Source organism: Athene noctua, chromosome 1, assembly GCF_965140245.1.
Source record: "Athene noctua chromosome 1, bAthNoc1.hap1.1, whole genome shotgun sequence".
Classification (NCBI taxonomy): domain Eukaryota; kingdom Metazoa; phylum Chordata; class Aves; order Strigiformes; family Strigidae; genus Athene; species Athene noctua.
Genome location: NC_134037.1, coordinates 193,142,594 through 193,159,965, shown reverse-complemented (window position 1 = coordinate 193,159,965; position 17,372 = coordinate 193,142,594). Strand labels below are relative to the sequence as shown.

Sequence of the window (17,372 nt, the reverse complement as noted above, 5' to 3'; positions counted from 1 at the left end):
TTAACACAAATGCTCAGACGCTTGTGAAATACATAGAAACTATCCATGCTGTTCATGAAGATACAGGAACGAAATGTTGATAGCATAATTCATTAACAAGCTGGAAGTGATCAAAGGCTAGATAATTAAAGATGTATTGCATGCAGCAGATTGTCTTCGGAGTTGCATTGATACAGGCCATTCTTAAAGTTTACTGGATCTTAGCTATAACTCTTCTTCAAGACCTGTTGACTGTATTTAAGCTTACACTGTGGGACAATGTTCAGTGCTAGTAGTTGAAGTTTTTATGCACAGTTGTATCTATATGGGCAAATATGTGCTCTGTATCTCTTGCTGGTGTATGTGTGGTCATAAAGGATACATTACATGCTTTTATCTTCCGTTATGCCTTAATATTGGAGTCCCAAAACATGAAGGAATTGTAGAGAAAAAGGTTGGTACACCAGGTTGTGAGAATTCACATAGGCTGTTCCTCTTGGACAGTTAACACAGGTAAGTAATTTTTATTCTTCCTGGTTCTAGGAATAGGTGGCTTAGGAAGAAATGCCAAGTTGATATCCTTATTCAGATGAAGCAGTGAAATTGCTTGAAGAAGCAGTTTGGCTTTGGTTGTGTAACTGGGTGTTCGCATATTTGCATTGCCGATAAAGAAAACTGTTTGTGATGGGGCCTGAATTGCCTTTACCGTCTAAGTGAAGAAATGGTTCTAGGACAGCTATGTTACCTGAAAGGTGAAGGAGAAAAGACAGTGGATAAGGTTGAAAGACTTCTGTGATTAAAGATGTGAGCCTGGGATTATTTCCTACTTCCATTAAGAGCATGACAGTTCCTTACCAAACTCTTAAAAGAAATGTGTGGCTGTAGTAGGGCAAGCAAAAAGTAAAAAATCATCACCGTGTATGCTGGTGGTGATTAGTGGGAGAAACAGGCTCTAAAAGGAGCCTGATGTGATGTGTGCCCAATCACTTGGCATGCTGTTCCGTCACATTAAAAAAAGAAAAATGTTGAGAATTATTTTAAGCAGTTTGAAAGGGGCTAACTTGTTGTTAAATTAGACTGGTGATAACTTTTCACTGGGGTGAACTGTTCTGTAATGTATAGGGTGGACTTTGATTGTCCATAAAAATTGTTGATTTAGTGTTCTAAATACTGGAAAATCAGCTTTTGAGGCAGTTGGCAAAATGCAAAAGTGAACCTGGTCAGAGGAAGTGAGTTGTATCTTGTGGGACTTCTGATATTACTAAAAACCAGAATGTGGGACCTTTTGTTTCCATTTTGGCACTCTATTTGGAAATTTGTAATGTGTCGTTTTTGCCACGGGGTGTCACTAAAATTATACTGTGAGCTGTCACACTCCGTGTTTTTCTAGTTAAAAACTATGGGCCTAACCAAATGAACCCTTGTTCCCTTAGTTAGAACCAGAATTTCCTAAAAAAATGTAAAGTGTGCAGAATACTAGGTGGATTGGTAAAAATGACATGGGTCTGTTTGTGATGTGCTGAAGGTTAAAGTACACGTGCAATAATAAATACTTTCCCCGAAAAATGGCTGTTGAAGACAAACCCAGCAAGATAATTAGAAATATTCTGGCAATAAGCAGAAAGAATTTATAAATACATACCGTGCTTTATTTATCTCTTTGCTCAGTTTAGCAAGGACTGCATTATATAGGAAACCGTGAGATTTGGAGGGTGAGGTTAACGTAAGAGGTTGTGCAAAGCCATACTAATGACATCTTCTATGTGGACCTAAATAATCACGTTTCGGGATTGGACTTGTTAAAAGTCCTATGTTTCAACTGTTACTGTGTAAATCACATACCTGCAAAATACAGTGATTGTTATTTTTGCTTTTGAAAACAATTCTATGTATGATTTTCATTCTTTCTTTGATCAACAGAGCTTTGTTTAGTACACAAAAAGCAAAATAACTCCTCTGCACAATGTTAATCAGCATTAATGTTTAAGAGAGAACTTGCCATATGTCACTTACAGAAAACCACAGATATACCAGAACAGAACCAATTAAAAATACATAATTTCACTCCTAAGATGAATTTTCATGCGCAATAATTTTGGTAAAGTTATGAAAACCTGAAATGCTCCTCATCACATCTCTTCTGGAGATAAACATGGTAATGCTGAGTCTTCTCTGATGATTTCCACCATACCAAAATGGCAAAGCAAGACTTGTACGAAATCCGGGATGGGGAGAGGAAAAGTAAAGAAGTTTTTCTGGAAGTTAAAATTTTCCAATTTCTTCTCTGTTTTTGGGTGGGGATCATATTTCAGAGAAGTATTACTCCTAATCTCCAAAAAGGTGAGCTCTATCCATGAGTGCTTTATAGTGGCTGCTTGCCAAAAAACCTGGTCATTCATCAGGACTGTTTCCAGTATAGAGAATCTGTGCTAATGTCTAACAGGGAAGAGAGTACAATTTCTCTGGTTTCTCAGCTCGACTTTGTGACAACTTAAAGCAGCCTCTTTCAAAGACTGCTTGTATTCGTGCCCAACACAAGCAGGCAATAGGAGCCACAGGATTCAAAAAGCCTCCTTACCCTTTTCTCATCCCTTTCTTCAAAGGTGCCAGTCTTCTCATTCCTGTCTTGCTATTCCAAAAGAGATGTGCAGCTAGAAGTGCTGTGAATAAGAACTCCTATCTTGGGGTATAAGAAATCAGAAGAAATCATTTCTTTGCTATGATTTTGTTAGTGGAATAAAGGAAAACATAATTATCCTTTTAATATCTTGATGTTTTAATTTTATGCTGTTTGTAAATCAGTTAATGTGTTAGTTGTAGCATTAAAAAAACGGGTTTATCATATGTGCAAAGCTAATGCTTGACACTGTCAAGAAACAAGTGTAATGTTAAAAATATTTATTCTGGACAATACAGTTGGCACATATATCTTAAAAACATGTATGTAAATCAGGTGGGTTTTGTGTAGAAGAGGATTAATTAAAGGCAGGCTGTTTTCACAAGATTAAGTCTTTCTTATCTGACACTTCTCAAATCAGAGAGATTGCATGGCAATTGTTGGAGTTTTCATCTGTAAAAGTGTCTCCTTGTATATTAGTTTGTGAAAGAAATTAATCTAATCAGAGTAGAGGTGTTCAGCTGCACTCCCTGAACTCACTGTCTGTCCCAGCTGATCAGTTGTGGCAGTTTTAGAATACCAGTCTTCTCTCCTGGGGCTGGACTGACAAGGCATGGCTGCTTGACTTTACCTCTGAAATACTCTGACCTGTAAGCATTGCTTATGCTGCCTTTCCCTGTCTTTTGAGACTTCCACGTTGATCAGGGGTGAGGCCTATGCTGTGTGTGTGCAGATGGGCCAAAGGAGGTTGGAATTAAAGTAGTTAAGGGTGCTTTAAAATCAAAACCAAAGAATTCCACTCAAACCAACAATGGTAGGTATTATTGCATATGTCAGAGTATGACAGTCTGTGATAGTCACCCACCTCCCTGCCTCCACCCCCAAATAACTATGAAGAGTTGAACTATTATTTGAAGAAGTCATCTTTTTATCTGTTGAGGTCTGGGGAGAATGTTATGTCACTTGAGGAGAGGCTTGGCTTAGCTCCCCCCTCTCCCAAAAAAAGCCATTCAAAAAGATACAGCAGCAACCAGTCACTCAACATTCGTCTTAAAACTGAAAAGAAATATGAGCACCTTTGACTTCAGTAATGTTTGTTGAGGAACTATGCTAAAAGTCATAAATCTGATATCTGAAAGTTTAATTTTCATAGATGAGTTACTCAAAAATCTCCCAAGATGAAACCAAGTAGAGAAATAATTAAATTTCTATGAAGGCAGTGCTCATAAATATTTATATCAAAATTAATGGAAAAAGGGTTTTACTGATAATTTTGTATAAGATTTTACAGTGTATCATTTTTTTAATGACTTTAGGATTATTTCTAACCTCTTACTTGGTTTTGCCTCTAGCATTTCAGTCATGCATATCTGTAAGGACAACAAGTATTATGATCATCATTGAATCATGCTATCACAGAATAGTTTGGTTGGGTTGGAAGGGATCTTAAAGATCACCTAGTTCCAACCCCCCTGCCCTGGGCAGGGACACCTTCCACTAGACCAGGCTGCTCAAAGCCCCGTCCAACCTGGCCTGGAACACTGCCAGGGAGGGGACATCCACAGCTTCTCTGGGCAGCCTGTGCCAGTGTCTCACCACCCCCACAGTAAAGAATTGCTGCCTTACATCTAATCTAAATCTACCCTCTTTCAGTTTAAAACCATTACCTCTTGTTCTGTCCCTGCAAAGCTTGATAATGAATCCCTCCCCGTCTTTCCTGTTGGCCCCCTTTAAATACTGGAAGGCTGCTATAAGGTCTACCCGGAGCCTTCTCTTCTCTGGGCTGAACAACCCCAACTCTCTTAGCCTGTCCTCACAAGGGACATGCTCCAGCCCCCTGATCATCTTCGTGGCCTTCTTCAGGACTTGGTCCAACAGGTCCATGTCCTTCTTATGTGGGGGCTCCAGAGCTGGACACAGAACTGCAGATGGGGTTACATGAGAGCAGAGTAGAGGGGCAGAATTGCCTCCCTTGACTTGCTGGCCACACTTTTCTTGGTGCAGTCCAGGATACAGTTGGCTTTCTGAGCTGCAAGCACACACTGATGGCTCATATTCAGTTTTCCATCCACTAATACCCCCAACTCCTTTTCTGCAGGGCTGCTCTCAATCCACTCATTGCCCAGTCTGTATTTGTTGTCCATGGGATTGCCTCGACCTATGTGCAGGACCTTGCACTTGGCCTTGTTGAACTTCATGAGGTTTGCACGGGCTCATCTCTCAAGTCTGTCAAGGTCTCTCTGGATGGCATAGCTTAACTCTAGTGTATCGACTGCACCACACAGCTTGATGCCGTCAATGAAATTGTTGAGGGTGCATTCAATCCCACTCTCCATGTCGCCAACAAAGATGTTAAACAGTGCTGCTCCCAACACTGACCCTTAGGAACACCATTCGTCACTGTTCTCCACTTGGACATTGAGCTGCTGTTGACCGTAACTCTTTGATTGTGACCATCCAGCCAATTCCTTACTCACTCAGTGGTCCATCTGTTAAATCCATGTCTCCAGTTTAGAGACAAGGATGTCACGCAGAACAATGTCAAATGCTTTGCAGAAATCCAGGTAAATGACATTGGTTGCTCTTCCCTTATCCGCCAACGTTGTAACCCCATCCTAGAAGGCCACCGAATTTGTCAGGCATGATTTGCCCTTAGTGAAGCCATGTTGGCTGTCACCAGTAACCTCCTTATTTTCCATGTGCCCTAACATAGTTTCTGGGAGGATCCACTCCATGATCTTGCCAGGCACAGAGGTGAGACAGACTGGCCTGTAGTTCTTTGGGTCTTACTTTTTTCCCTTTTTAAAAATGATGGTTATGTTTCCCCTTTTGCAGTGAGTGGGAACTTCACTGGACTGCCACAGCTTCTCAAATATGATCGATAGTGGCTTATACAAGTCATTTGCCGGTTCCCTCAGGACCTACAGATGCACCTCATCAGGTTGCATGGACTTGTGCACCTTCAAATTCTGTAGGTGGTCTTGAAGGTGATCTTCTACAGCGGGCAGTTCTTCATTCTCCCTGTCCCTGCCTTTGCCTTCTGCATTTTGGGCAGTGTGGCTGGAGCACTTGCTGGTGAAGACTGAGGCCAAAAAATCACAGAATCACAGATCAACTAGGTTGGAAGGGACCTTGAAGATCATCTAGTCCAACTGTTAACCTAACACTGACAGTTCCCAACTACACTGTATCCCTCAGCGCTATGTTGACTCTACTCTTAAGCACCTCCAGGGATGGGGACTCCACCACCTCCCTGAGCAGCCCATTCCAACGCCTAACAACCCATTTCCTAATATCCAGTCTAAACCTTCCCTCTCACAACTTGAGGCCATTCCCTCTTGTCCTATCGCTTATTACTTGGTTAAAGAGACTCATCCCCAGCTCTCTGCAACCTCCTTTCAGGTAGCTGTAGAGGGTGATGAGGTCTCCCCTCAGCCTCCTCTTCTCCAGACTAAACACCCCCAGTTCCCTCAGCCGCTCCTCACCTGACATGTGCTCCAGAGCCTGCACCAGCTTTGTTGCCCTTCTTTGGACACACTCGAGTCATTCAATGTCCTTTTTGTAGTGAGGGGCCCAAAACTGAACACAGGAATCGAGATGCAGCCTCACCAGTGCCGAGTACAGGGGTAAGATCCCTTCCCTGTCCCTGCTGGCCACGCTGTTTCTGATACAAGCCAGGATGCCATTGACCTTCTTGGCCACCTGAGCACACTGCTGGGAACAATGAATGATACTATCAGCCTTCTCCATATCCCAGGTAACCAGGTCTCCTGTTTCCTTCTGAAGAGGCACATGTTTTCCCTAGTCTTCCTGTTATCACCGACATACCTATAGAAGCTTTTCTTGTAGCCTCTCATGTCCCTGGCCAGATTTAATTCCATCAGGGCTCTGGCTTTCCTAACCTGATCCTTAACAGCTCACACAGTTTCTCTGTATTCCTCCCAGGCTACCAGTCCTTGCTTCTACCCTCTGGAGGTTTCCTTTTTGTGTTTGAGTTTGTCCAGGAACTTCCTGTTCATCCATACAGGCTTTCTCGTGTTCTTACCTGACTTCTTTGTTGGAATGCATCGCTTCTGAGCCTGGAGGAGATGATCCTTGAATATTAAACAGCTTTCTTGGGCCCCTCTTCCCTCGAGGGATTTATCCCATGCTACTCTACCAAGTGGATCCCTGAAGAGGCCAAAGTCTGCTCTCCTGAAGTCCAGGGTCATGAGCTTGCTGTGCTCTCTCCTCGCTGTCCTAAGGATCTTGAATTCCACCATTTCACTGTCACTGCAGCCAAGGCTGCCCTTGAGCTTCACACTCCCCACCAGACCCTCCTTGTTGGTGAGAACAAAGGTCCAGCATAGCACCTCTCCTCGTTGGGTATCACTTGAAGAAGGAGGTTACCATCAACGCATTCCAGGAACCTCCTGGATTGCTTATGCCCTGCTGTGTTGTCCCTCCAGCAGATATTGGGGTGGCTGAAGTCCCCCATGAGGACCAGGGATTGTGAATGTGAGGCTGCTCCTATCTGTCTATAGAGGACCTCATCCTCTCGGTCTTCCTGGTTGGCTGGCCTGTAGCAGACCCCACTATAACCTCACCTGTTCGTGCCCCCCTTTTAATCCTGACCCATCAGCTCTCGGTCAGCTCCTCATCCATCCCCAGGCAGAGCTCCATGCACTCCAGCTGGTCACTGACATACATGGTGACATCCCCTCCTCATCTCCCCTGCCTGTCCTTCCTAAAGACCCTGTATCCTTCCACGCCAACACTCCAGTCACAGGACCACCCCACCACATCTCCGTGATGGCAGATCACTCATGAAAGGAAGATTAGAGAGAATAAAAGCGTATAGACTCGCTACACGGAGCCACTAAGGCAAGCTGTTGAGCTGGTACTGTGCCAGGAGTCAGAATGTCCGTTGCAGCTGCTTGACTTCTGTCCGGCGGCGGGACTCCCAGCTCCCCAGCTCACGGAAACGGGACAGCCTCGCGTGGGGAGGACAATACTGTGAGAATGTGATGGTTATGGGCGGCTTTTCCTTCAGGGGAGAGCTGGACTCGGGGTTTCTGCTGCTCTTCGCAACCATCCAGACCAGCCAAGCTTCACTCAGCTACCTGGAAGAAGATGGGTGCCCTCCCGCCTTAGCTGAGCTCCCGCCGCGGGGAGCCGAGGAGACGCCTGCCGGCGCAGGGGCCCGCGGGCTGTCCCCAGGGCTGAGGAGATCGCCTGCAGAGACGCGGGGGCGCGCCCCGGGGCAGGCGACCGGCGGCGCAGGGCCGGCCCTTCCCGCCGGGCGGGCGGGCGCGGCGGCTGTTGCTAGGCGCCCGGGGAACGCGGCGGGAGGCAGCCGCCTCGGCGTGGCGCCCCCTAGCGGAGCTCTCCTTGGAGCCGGGCCGGCGGGGCCGGGCGGCGGCAGCAACGGCGGCAGCCGGTCCCTCAGCTGCGCCCCGACGGCCGCCATGAGCGCCCGGCTCTCCCCAGGGAGCCCGAGGGGGAGAGCGGAGGGTCGCCCCAAGGTAGAGACCGGCGGGACACCCGGGTGGGGTGTGCGCCGAGGGGCGCGGGCGTTTCAGGTGCCGTTGCTGTGTACACTGTGGAGAAGAAGAAGGGAAGGAGCATCTTAAATGGTTAATCGCTGAAATACTGCTTGGAACTCAAATCAGTTTGGGGGACTTACTCAGTCCAAGGAGTGTGCGAACTCTGAATTCTCTTGGTGGTGCTACAAGGAGAGCAGAGCTTGGAGTAGTCCTCGTACAGAGTTGCACCCCGGTTGCAAGTTCAGAGGATGGTGATGAAGTGTGTCAACAGCAGTAGTTAAATCTTACCACTTTGCGGCAAGCATAAAGAATAGTTATTTTAGGATATATAAACATAATTTTTTCAAAAAGTGCTCTTTCACAAATGGAGTAAAAGTGGTGTTGTGATTGAGCAAATACTATGTATTCTGTCTATAAATTTGAGTCCTCAATGCTCAGTGAGATACTGAAGGTACCGCTAGCTTGCAAATTTCTCAGATCTGTTCTCTTCCCTTTCTGGAAAGACTAGGGCAATGCATATAACCGTATAAAGTTGTGAGTGCCTCTTGCAGAGAGAACAGGATATTGGGATGGGATTCACCTCATCTGATTTGATGTGTCAACAGTGATGATGACTGTAATAGAGATGACTGGGCTGTCTTTATTGTCAGAGGTACTCTTAGAGCATGATTAATTTTAGGATGAACACGTAAAATCAATCACAGGAATCAGTTTTTAGAAATGCCTCTTTGTAGATACCCAAAATTAAGTCAGCTTTCTCCTAAACAAAACTATCAGTTTATACTGGTGCTTAAAAATACCTTGAGGCTGATGGTCAGACTGGTCATTGGTGGCAGAGATTTGATTCATATGAGGCTGAATGTGGTGAGGAAATAACTCATCGAATCAGTTGCCTTAAACTTCCTTGAAACTCTTAAATCTGAGCACGGAGAGAAACTGTTACGGCCATGCTGGTGGCATTAACTTCCTGCTGGCAGGTAACAGAATGTCCATATTCTGTTGTTAGACCGGTGGGCTACCTCCCGTATTATAACAGGAGTGGACTGTCAGGCATTGACTAGCACTGTGAGGCACTGGTGTGCTTGCCACTCACCCTGTCTTGCTGTGGCTGTTCATCTTTCACTGAGGGACTCATTCCAGCGCCCTTACTTTATCATGGTTATTGCGAGAAAGCTGCCAGAGAGTGCTCTATCTTTCTCTTCCTTCTTGTACTTCAACGTGTTTGTGGATTTGTGAGGAAGTGCAAGTGGCAATACTTTGGGTTGAATATGGCAGCTTTATATCCCTACGCTCAGCTGAACTGAACAGAATTTGAACATTTACAAATGTTTCTGGCCTTGCTCTGTATTTGAGAGGATGCTGATAGACGGACATAATTTGTAAGTTATGTCCATGTTTCTTACGTATTTCCTTTCTTTTGATATAGCTAAAATACAAAAAAATGCTTTTCTGCATCCTTTTGTGCCTAGGAAGTTAAATGGCAGCATTCTCTTCCCCACTTTATATTGCTGGAACAAGCTGTCATGAACTAGAGTAGAAGGCAATGCCATGGCAGGAGCAAAGGTTGTTTGTACTTTATAATATTTTTTTATGGCTATGAGTATTTTTTGGTAGTGGGGTATTGGGTTTAGGGTCTATAAAGTTGTCATGTCCCGCTCAGACGAGGGGGACAAGTGACTCAGATTCACAAATCCCCAATTGGAGCGGACAACAAGTCTCCAAATTCAAGCATTTATTAACTACCTACAGTGTACTAATTGAACACACGATAATTGGCTAAGTACAGAGCAGGTTGTGGTGAGCAATATAATATGCTTTGCATTTCTTAATAGAAAAAGGAAAAGAGGGAGATAGAGGGAATGGGGAAATACAGATCACCGGTCTGGGTTCCTGCGCGATCCCGCCAGCAAGGGTTCCAGGAGGCGGCCATCTTTTTCACTGGCATCTGTCTTCTTCCCTTCACTGCTCTCTCCAGACAGCCGGGGAATCAGAGAGAGGGGGGCAGAGAGAGGGGGGCAGAGAGAGAGAGTCCTTTCTTCTCCCCTTTGATTTATACCCACTTTCCTTGGGTCCGTCCCCTAGGTTGACCCACAGACCTACATATCCCATGTACAGGGAGGGGTAAGGTGTTTCATGGGGTGATGTAATTAGCATGATCATGTCAGCCCTTGTTAGCATATTGAGGGGTGTTAACTTTAATATGCATTTCGTGGATAATGAAGCAAAGTTCATTCACCGGACACATGGCCCTTGAAATTTGCCCAGGTGCCCCAGGGCAGAGCCGTCCTGTCTCCACAGGGCTCTCTCCCCCAGCTACATCGGGCAGCATTATCAGCTTCGGCCCTCACAGAATGAACCCTGTGACTCATAGTTTTGTCTTGCGAGTGTTTGAGGCATTTCTTCAATCAGCCTCAACTTTTGCTTTCCCAGGCTGTTTGTCTTAGTTTCTCACAGGCCTGGTTTCTCGTCTCTCACAAAAGTCTTAAGTGATCAGTAATTTTGTCTGCTTAGGGACTGGACTGCTTTCATCGTATAGCGTTGTGAGCACAACTGTAATTAGTTAAGGGGCTCAAATTATAATCCATGTCTTTATAAAGCAGAACACTTAATTTTGTAGTCTAGGTACAGTATCTCTGAGTGCTTGTTAGAACTTTCTTGGATTATCCAAGAGAAGATGACAGGGGAAAATCATAGAATTGGTTAGGCTGGAAAAGAACCTGAAGATATGATACAGGTTTGCTGTATGGAGCAACAGAACTGCCTTTGGTGTAGTCCGTTACTTGAGGCTTGAGGGTGTAGTCCTGACTCAGTCTTCAATTTTGTCATTTTAAGTGGGTTTTTGTACATTCAGATGCAGAGCAGGATTTAGCCTTCCTGCCCTTCATTGGCACTCATGTTCTCACCATGTAAAGCAGGCATTGTGGTGAACTTCCAGTAACAGCAGAGCTGTATTCTCCCTAAATTTTATAATTTGATAAAAGTGTGGAAATCCTCAAACACAGCTGCTGTCTTTATTGCCCTTTGTGGATGCTTTTTTGTTGTCATTTTTAAACTACTTTTTCACTTAATCTGTAATTATCACATTTCCAGGTTTATAACTGTGCTTTGTTATTAATTCAGTGGCATTAGCTGGTTCAGGCTTGATGAAAACAAAAATAAAACTACAATGAAAATAATTTTTTTTTTCACTGACCCTTCTAATATTTTTGTATGCCTATTCAACAGAAGAAGTGGGAAAATTTACTACTGAATGTCACAGGACAGAGCCCACCCAGAAAGCTTTTATTCAGAAAGCATCTTTCAGGTCTTCCTAAATAATTCAAAATGTATTTTTGTGCACTACTAGTCATTTCTGAAGAAAACTCTCTGATTATTAGAATCAAGTGAACCTCACAGAATTCAGTATCCAGCGATACTGATTTCTCATGCCTTACAGGATCAGCCTGTGCAAGCATTGGAGTTTCTGCATCACACTTTATCCATATTTTGGTTATGCTGGGATTTTAGAAATCTGAGGGCTCATAAAATTGAAAAGCTGTATGAGACAGTAATTCTCCTATAGACTGAGCTATTAAAATCAGTTGATAGTGCCAAAATAGTTGGCAACTTCTTACAAAAAGGCCCTATAATTTTTTTTTTTAAAGACAACATTGTTTCAGGAAACTTATTAATGTTATATTGATTAATTGATGAATTAATAGTAATACCTGATGTGCTACATTTCTACTGGCCTTTGTGAATTATGTGTGAACGGTATGGGCCCAGCTCAAAGAGGGTGATTGAAGGGCATTCCTAAAATCTGACAGAACCATAGTGAATAAGGCTGTTGGAAACTTGAGACCAGGCCTGGAGAGACATTTCCTCTCACAGTGCGATGGGAGAATAACTGTAATGGCAGCCCAGCTTGAGATAGTTTTTATCTTAAACATTAAGAATCAGATTCTCCATTAATTCAAAATGAATCTGTTCAAACTGGTGCTAATAGTGTGCATATTCTTAACTTGTGAATACTGTATACTGATTTTTTTTGGTTAAGTGTAAATTACTTATGAAATATTTTCTGCAAATCCTTGAAGATTAAGTAAAATACTTTCTTCCTCTTTGTCCTCACAGATTGAAAATCTGAAGAAAATAAACCATGAGCTAAGGCAACATGTCATACAACTTATTGATAAGAAGCAAGTGGTAGAAAGTCAAGTAGATAGGTTCGCCTGTAAAAATGATCATCTGTGTAAAGAACTGGCTGTAATTGGCAAACTGTCAGAGAAGCTGGAAAAAGAATTGGTATTGAATTCCAGTGATAAGGAGCTTGAGGAAGCAAAGGTATCTACTTATTAGAATTAAGATTGTGAAGTGATGTTTTAATGTTGGTTGCTAATATGGGGAACTGTTTTTTTACCTTTTGGACAGAATTTCTAGCTTTCGTGTCTGCTTTGAAGTATATTTGCTGAGATGAAGGAGGAGTAGGCTCTGTCCAGTGTGGTATTTTTTCAAGTGTAGAGTGGTTCAAGGATTAAAATCATGCTTGCAGCTGGAAAGAATGTAATTTCAGTGAAAACTGCTTTCGATTTCACAGGATAATGGAAAATTGCACTCTATGCACATGCAATTAGATGATGTAGTAGTAGTGGTCAGATGGGAAAAGGCAGATTATTTGGTTTCCATTATTTTAACTACATACTTATTTCTTTAGCCCATAGGTATAGTCAAATTGCCCCTGTTTTAAAAAGTTTCTCTGTAAGACAGTTCTGGGAGAAGGTGTCCCATGTTTCCTTTTTTATTCACTCACCTGAGAGTAACTCAACTGTTACTGTTTTTCCTAATCCTGGACTGCATCTGAAGATAAAACTTTTAACTGATCCCCTCTAGATTATGTTTATTGCTACTAAATAGTATGCTTTCAGCCTAGTCAAACTGGAAGACATGTACAAAATGCTCCTTGAACTAGAACAGTGGAGCTGAACTGCTGGATTTGCACTGATCAAAGTTAATGCATCTCTTGCTCTCAATGTTTTTTGTGGTAGATTCAAATTCAACACCAGCAGAACAAGATAAAGAAGCTGGAACACACGGTGAAAACACTAAAATCTGTGAGTTAAACATGTATCCTTAATTTATATGTAGCTATGAAATCAGGTCATTTCCACATGAAATTAATACATGTACAAGTGAATTTCACTTGCTTTGTTTTTACTGTTAACAGAAAAATTATAGAATGGATAAACAGATCTGGTTTCACTTGTAGTTCTCTGTCTCTACATGGATGGGAATCTGTTTCTGTTTTGCAACTAGCCTGTAATGTTTGTGCTTTTGAGAATCTTAATATTTTTTTTTACAAACTTGCATATAACTGTTTTGGACACTGTGTAAATCACTTGCAAAACAGAAAAAAATTAACATTTTTTTCTTTAAAATTTTTTATCTTCTGTCTTCCTTAAGGTGTAACAATACTGTTGGAATATTTTGAAATGTATACGATGTTGTAATTGTAGAAATATTTGCCAGTGGCAAATCTAACTTAAATTAACATTTGATTTTATTAAATGGACTCATTCACTTGCTTCCAGTATAAATTGACCAGGAATTTTTTTATGTGTTCAAGATAATGATTTCTTACTATAATTTAAAGGTTTGTCTCAAATTTCAGGGGGGGTGGGCGGGGATGTTTTTTTTTTCTTTCCTGTATAAAATATTTGAGCTTATGCCACAGTCCTGCAAAGAACCTCCTCTGGAGAACAACCACTCTGATAATGTAGAGCTTACTGCTCAACTACCCTGGAAATATTTTAGTTCTTCATCCAGAAAGTTTGGGATGAGAGCTAGATTCACCAAGAGATTTAGGTGATTAATTTATAACTTTTCAGGGATTTAAAGACCTACTTTGCAACTTTCTTAACAAAAATAATAAACTTGCAGAGTTTAGTATTCCCTAGTTGCTTAAACTTTCATGAGTCCAGGTACTTCCAACAGACAGACTGTAACAAAGAGGGATTTGGTGTGCAATTTTGAACTTTGGAATTGCAATTCATCTTCAAAATCTTTTAGGTCCCTACATGACTTCCTGGATTTTGACTCTACTTATTTGCACATGACTTTATTTCTGTTTCAAAAAATTCACCTTTTATGTATCTTAAGCAAACATGGTGGCCTCATTTCTTTCATATTTAAAAATTCATTAGATATTCCAATACAAATCTACTTAATTGTCCTCCTTAGTTTCAAACAGATACATTCCAAGTTAATTAACATTTAGCTTTTATGTAATTTTCTGTCCTATTAGATCCATTTCAGAAGGACAGTTGGACATATTCTACAATATAACAAAAAAAGAAAATACAGATATTCAGAAGTATTAAATGGATACTTATTTTTATTGAATATCTGCTTCATCTTCATTTTGAAGAATATGTTTATCCATTTTACACTGAAGTATCATTCATTATGAAAGTTCTATTTCAATGAATAAATTCTCTCATTTTTGCACATGCAGGCTATTTTACAAGCAGAAACTGAAATAAAACCAGTCAAGTCACCTTCAAGGTTTGATACCTTTATTAAGACATTGGAAGAGGACAGAGACTACTGTAAATGTCACACTGAGAATTTGCTGAAGGTATTTAGAAATGCATTTTCAAGTCCTAAGCAAACCTCTACTTATGGCAGCATGTCAAAAAAGTTTTCATCCATGCAGGTGATCTTGGGAAAACACTTTGGAAAAGAAGGAATGCATTTTTAAAAAATGTTGGTTTATCTTATGCTAAACTACAAAGCCATAATTACCAGGAAGAAAAAATAATTGATTATAAACAGAAGGATGCATAAGACGGGAATGGACTAATAATGTAGAGCAGTAGTTAAGTTCACATTGCATGCATGTGTATCACTTTAAATGGTTACTGACAAATGCTTACATTTTAAGTAATTAACATAATCGTTAGTACCGTTTCTGATAGACATTCACTGCTCAAAATAATGTCTGTTTTAGAAAATGGTATGTATCTCTAGTCTCTAATACTAAGAAATATATAAGCACTTTCATGACTATCTAGAGGTTACTAGATTGAAGGCTTATTAAATCTTCATAGAAATTTCCAAGCCAGACATAATAAGAAAGTGAATCAAGTTTTGTTTCTCTACTTTAACCTTATATCACATTATTCTTTAAGGGAGTGAGTTCTGATCTAGATATTTTGAAAATGCTGAGAGAACGTGAAGAACTTAAATCAACGCTGAAAAAATTTGAGCGCCATGTGGCAGAAATTCAGGGTAACTGCAAAGTTTTAACAGCTGAGAGAGACAATATTGTAAATCTTTATGAACAGGTAATTTTATTTATATTTGCATGATTAATTAAAATAACTTAGGGTGATGTGCAAGAAAAAAATCCTATTTTTGGTTTTGTGTGAAAACAAACCCCAAAGCATTTGTTTAAAAAATAGTAAATTTTAATAGTAAATTTACATTCCAAAAAAAATGGAAATTCCGTGATTTGAATCTATCAGTTAAATACAAGTTTGTAAGAGCTGTCCTGAGTTAAGACTGCTTTCCTGAATCAAAGAATATATGCACAAATCATTACTTCATCTTTGATATTGTGCACAGTTTTTGGGATGTTCTGCATTACCAGCCATAGGCGACAGTAATATATTACATTACATCACATCACATCACATCTATTCCATATTTCTGTTATGCTGCTGTTTTTAAAAACAGGCACAGGAAGAGATTTCCCGACTTCGTCAGGAAGTTATCAGATTCCCCAGGTCTCCTAAAAGTACTGTGACAGCTCAGGCCATGTTAAGACATCTGGAGATAGAAAGAGACACAGCACTGTCAGATTTCCGAAGGATGACTACAGAACGTGATAGCCTCAGGGAGCAGTTAAAGGTTTGATTCCACCCCACCCTCCCCCAAGGTTTTTTTAACATGAAAACTCCTTAGTAATGTAATTAAAGTTGCTAATGATTTCTCTTCTAATCCTGAAAGTTAATGGCATTACATGTCTGTGCTGAGTTCAGACCCGTTCTATATGTGATTTTGTTGTTTGATACAGATTTCTCAAGAGACTGCGTTTAATGAAAAGGCTCATTTAGAACAGAGAATTGAAGAGCTAGAAACTACTATTCAAAATGTAAGGGAAAATAATTATGTAATTGTAAATGTAATACAGATGATGTTTGTGGTTAATCCTGCAGGACCAACCTGACTGCTTTCTATCAGGAAACAACAGACTAAGAGCCGTGGACATTATTTACCAGGACTGTAACAAGTTACCCTGTAGCAAGTTGACACTGTTACCCACAGTGTTCTTGTATCCAGTTAGGATGTTATGGTCTGGATGGGTGGGCAGTGAGGTGGGGAAAGATTTGATTGGATGGTCAGTTTTACCAGATAGCAGTTAGTTAGGCCTGGAGACTTAACATGGAGCACCAGAAGGGTTTGTTCCATGGCCTGTTCTGTTTAACATTTTTATCAGTGAACTGAAGGAGATAGCGGAATGCATGCTCATAAAGTTTGCAGGTGACACCAAATTGGGGAAAACTGTTGATATTGATATATTCAAGAGCAGGACTGTCATCCACAGGGACCAAGACAAGTAGGAAAAATGGACAAACAGGAAACTTATAAGTCCAACAAGGGTGAATGCCAAGTTCTGAATTTGGGAAGAAAGGTCACTGGTGCCAGTACAGGTTGGGGACCCAATGGGTTTGGGAGCAGCTCTGCTGAAAATTCAGGCCCTGGAGGTCCTCATATACAGCAAGCTGTACGTGAGCCAGCAAGCAGTATGCCATGGTGGCAAAGAAAGCCAAGAGTGTACTAGGCTATGCGAACAGGACACAGCCAGTAGCTCAAGGGAAGTGATTGTCCCCCTTTACTGAGCACTCATTAGACCACATCTGGAATACACCACACTCAGTTTTGCCATCACAGTACAAGAAACATGTTGCCAAACTGGAGTGAGTTTATTGGAGGGCTCCCACAATACTTGGGGATGGAACACTCTCCCTATGAGAGGATACTGGTGGAACTGGGCTTGTTCCATCTGGAGGAGAGGTGGTTTAAGGGGAACCTAAGTCCTACATGCTGGTACTCATCAAGAAGTCAGAAACAGACTTTTAGAGCAGTGCACAGTGGAAGGATGAGCTACAACGGGCATCAGTTGAAACAAGAAGGGTTCATGCTGAATACAAGGAAATACTTCTTTCCTATGAGGATAGTCAAGGAGTTCTCAGCCTTGGAGATTTTTAAGA

At 41.6% G+C, this 17,372-nt stretch overlaps 1 protein-coding gene across 1 annotated transcript in view; it reads left to right on the top strand.

Annotated features, from left to right (window-relative positions):
* Positions 1-7,602: 7,602 nt before the first annotated feature.
* TSGA10 (testis specific 10) overlaps positions 7,603-17,372 on the top strand; it is a 32,712-nt gene continuing 22,942 nt past the window's right edge. Inside the window, exons 1-7 of the mRNA XM_074901108.1 lie at positions 7,603-8,100; positions 12,235-12,444; positions 13,146-13,211; positions 14,612-14,812; positions 15,288-15,443; positions 15,835-16,008; positions 16,175-16,252. Of these exons, the coding sequence (XP_074757209.1) occupies positions 7,603-8,100; positions 12,235-12,444; positions 13,146-13,211; positions 14,612-14,812; positions 15,288-15,443; positions 15,835-16,008; positions 16,175-16,252 (1,383 nt within the window). The remainder of the gene's footprint in view (positions 8,101-12,234; positions 12,445-13,145; positions 13,212-14,611; positions 14,813-15,287; positions 15,444-15,834; positions 16,009-16,174; positions 16,253-17,372) is intronic.